The sequence below is a fragment of the Nicotiana tomentosiformis genome, chromosome 1, assembly GCF_000390325.3.
Source record: "Nicotiana tomentosiformis chromosome 1, ASM39032v3, whole genome shotgun sequence".
Taxonomy (NCBI): Eukaryota; Viridiplantae; Streptophyta; class Magnoliopsida; order Solanales; family Solanaceae; genus Nicotiana; species Nicotiana tomentosiformis.
The window spans coordinates 41,330,883-41,334,669 of record NC_090812.1 but is presented as its reverse complement, the minus strand read 5'-3'; the positions used below and the strand labels follow the sequence as shown (position 1 = coordinate 41,334,669).

General features: G+C 43.9%; 1 protein-coding gene across 1 annotated transcript; it reads right to left on the bottom strand.

Annotated features, from left to right (window-relative positions):
- Positions 1-853: 853 nt before the first annotated feature.
- Positions 854-3,349, bottom strand: LOC117281102 (uncharacterized). Its single transcript, XM_070194651.1, has 3 exons — positions 3,277-3,349; positions 2,243-2,772; positions 854-1,834 (listed from the first exon to the last, which is right to left on the bottom strand). Exons 1-3 carry the CDS (start codon positions 3,347-3,349, stop codon positions 854-856), a joined length of 1,584 nt encoding a protein of 527 aa, XP_070050752.1.
- Between the last annotated feature and the right edge of the window lie 438 nt (positions 3,350-3,787).

The following is a 3,787-nucleotide window of genomic DNA, read 5'->3' as shown; positions in this document are numbered from 1 at the left end:
AATACTGAAAAATGTCTCAAATGCTCAAAACTATTTTAAAATAATTCATGCTAATTTGCCAGGCTACCCAGGAACTCGACGGGCCCGGGATGGTGCAACAGTCCAATTCTTGAGAACAACTCCTTCTTCTATGGTCTGAATGGTAAGGTCTTCCTCCTCCTCAACAATTGCACTGCAATCCATGTCTTCTTCATCTAGAAACAGCTTCCTCATGCCAGCCAAAACCTCATCTTCCTCAGATCCCCACATCATGTCAGCTTGATGGGATGTCCGGTGTAGAGGTGGTACCGGTTGTTCCAGTGGATAATAAGGAGCACGCCATAGTGGTGACCGATCCTGGTATTCTTGCCATGTGTATTCATACCCGAGTCCAAAAGTCGTACCATGGTACTGTGGTTGTATGAGTTCCGTGATCCCTTGAAGATTTTTGCCGAGACCCTTGCCGGGTTCATACCCCATCCACAGCAGTATGCTTTCTATCTTGTTTCTCCATCATCGGTCCTTTTCAATTGCGTTGACTCGTTCAATCCGATGGTATGTTTCTCCACCCAGCTTTTTCTGTTTTCGATGACCGAAACGGTCTGATTGGTGTAGATGGGGTTACTTCCATCTCCATGGATGATCACCGATGATTCCACTCAAACTTCACAGCCTGATGCAGAGTTGAAGCCACTGCCCCGGCGGCATGTATCCATGGCCGTACCAATAATAGGTTGGAAGTAGCAGATATATCTAGCACTTGAAACTCGACATCAAACCAAGTCGGGCCCATCTGTAGACTGAGGTCGATTTCTCCAATGGTGGCTCTCTGAGATCCATCAAATGCCTTCGCATTCATGCTTCTTATCTATATCTAGTGCAAGCCTTTACCTAGTCTCCTTATAGTGTTCAATATACATATATTGAGACTTGAACCTCCATCTATTAAGACCCTGATGATGAACTTATCTTCAAATTGCACCGTAATGTGCAACGCTCTATTGTGACTCAGTCCTTCTAGTGATAATTCGTCTTCGTGAAAGGTGATTTTGTGGTTTTCCAATACCTGTCTAACCATGCTATCCATCTCTCCACTAGTGATGCTGGTGGGCACATAAGCTTCACTTAACACCTTCATCAAAGCATTCATGTGCGCGTCTGAGTTTTGTAGCAGTGATAAGATGGATATCTGAGCAGGAGTTTTGTTCAGGTGGTCAACAACATAATACTCCCTTTCGTGTATCTTCCTCAAAAGATCATCAGTACTAGTCTCGACAACAGGCGGCTTAGGTGCAGCCTCCTTGCTAGTTCCGCCTAGATTCTCAGGTGTATAAACTCTGTCAGTTCTAGTCATACCTTGCGCCGCACCTGTTTCCTCCATTTTTGCTTTTCCCTTTCTCCTTACTTCTGCAACATAATCCCATGGAATGACATCAGACTTATAAGATGGCATGGAAGCTACCATCACAGTGAAGGGTGTAGCTACCTCAACTTCAAACGGTGCCTGGATTTGTACCACAACTGGCGTGAGGGTGACTGGAGATGTTTTAGGAATGTCTCCCTCTCGGATGAGTCCAATGGACCCTTTCTGATCCCATTCTTTATCAGTTTCTATCACATTCACTCCTTCACCTCTGTGATCCGGGAGAGGGTTGTTACGAACATTTGGCGTAGCTTCCTTTACCTGTATGACCTTAGTGTCGATCAGCATCTGAATCTTGTCTTTCAACGTGCGACACTTCTCAATGGTATGGCCCTTCATGCCTGAATGATAAGCACACATTTTGTTGGGGTTAATCCATTGGGAGGGGTTTTCCACAACAACAGCAGGGATAGGAGTAACATAACCGGTGGCCTTCAGTCTCTCATACAATTGGTCTATGGGTTCAGCAATTGGGGTGTATTATCTTGGAGGTCTGCGGTCAAAATTTGGACATGGTTTCGGGTCGTTTTGGCGTGCGGGTGGAGGTGAATGGTAATATGCAGGTTGAGTATTATAGGTATGGTACGTGGCAGCAGGGTGTTGGTATCTTGGGGGTGAGGGTTGATATGTGGGTGGAGGTGTTTGGTATGTGAGGGGAGACTTAGGGCCCTGGACTACTATCACGAAATCCACTTCTTTCTTCTTCGAAATGCCTTCTGATTGCAAAGCTTTATTTGTGGCCTACAGTGCCTCAAAATTGGTCATCATCCCATTCTTAATTCCTTCTTCTATTCTTTCTCCTAACTTGATGATGTTGGAGAACTTGTGATTTTCAATAACCATCAACCTTTCGTAATACTGCGGGTCTTGAGCTTTGACAAAGAACTTGTTCATTTGTTCCTCTTCAAGTGATGGCCTTACCTTTGCGGCTTCTGATCTCCAAGGAGTAGCATACTCGCAGAAGGTTTCTGTCGGCTTCTTTTTGAGGTTTTGAATGTAGAAAACGTCTGGCGTATTTTTCGTGTTGAACCTGAATCTATCCATGAAGTCTGATGCCATACTCACCCAACTAACCCACTTCTTTGGGTTTTGACTGATATACCAAGACAGAGCATCTCCTGTAAGGCTTCTCATGAACAGTTTCATACGGATTTGTTCATTCTTGCCCACTCCTACAAGCTTGTCACAATAATTTCTCAGATGCACCTTCGGGCCACCAGTACCATTGAACATTTCAAACTTGGGAGGTTTGTAACCCTCCAACAGTTCCACATCCGGCTGAATAGATAAGTCCTCATAGTTTAGATCTTCAATGCCTTTACCACCTTCAACACTCTGAACTCTACCAGTGAGCTTCTTGAGTTCCTCCGCTATATTTTTAATAAGAAGGTCCTTCTCAGTCGATTCGGGTATGTATTGGGTTTGCTTTGATGGATTCGAGGTGTGGGGTAAGGTTTCCACATATATTGGATTGCTTTGATGGATTCTTGGAACTTGGGTATAAGGTTGGTCATTGGCCGAGTTTTGGGGATCGGGAGTAGGTTGTGGTGCATTCTGGGGAGTGTGATAAGTAGTGGTTTGTGGGTATTGAGTTAGGTGATGGTGGTGTTGTTGAGGGGTTGGTACTGGTTGGGGGTTAAGGTTCTGGGGAGGTGCGGAATATAGGTGTGGTGCGGGAGGATTTGGTGGTGGGTTCTAGTTTTGTGTGTTTTGCGGCGGTGTTTGGTTCTGGGTAGTCAGGTTTTGCTGGTTAATGTCGGGAACATTGAGAGTAAGTGAGAGTTTTGCCAAATTCCAAACCTACTCAAGCTCGCCCTGTAGTTCCAGGATTTTCTGCTCCAAACGTAAGACCAATTCATTCTGGGCCGGAGTACTTCGGTCATTTGAAGTTTCAACTTTTTCTGCTATAGTAGCATTGTCTTTCCTGATACCACTTAAATCATCCATTTTACCTTGCCTTTAGGGTCGCTTAGTGAAGGAGGAGGTGGAGGACCTCTGGATCTGGTGTGGTATGTTGATGATGCCAGTATGCACGAACCAACCTTTGGGAATGAGAATAATCAAAAAGGAAAGAAAAAGCAAAAGGTAATGAAGTTAGTAAGGTGAAATAAAAGAATGTTTGCAATATTTAAATATTTTCACAAAGTCATGCAATAATTCGCGTCCTAATTTGGGGACCTCATTGTGTCTGAGGTAGGCCTAAGCGACACACAGACTTAGAGAAAATTGATGCCAACATTTGCGCCATTTCATTAATGCAAAAAATGAGTCAAACCTTTACTAAATTGACAATAATAATAAAGTTACAAATGGAATTTAGCCTTATTACAATCGAAATCTAAAGCTAAGCTAGAAAGCAGTAAAGACCTTCATTTCCTAGTCTAC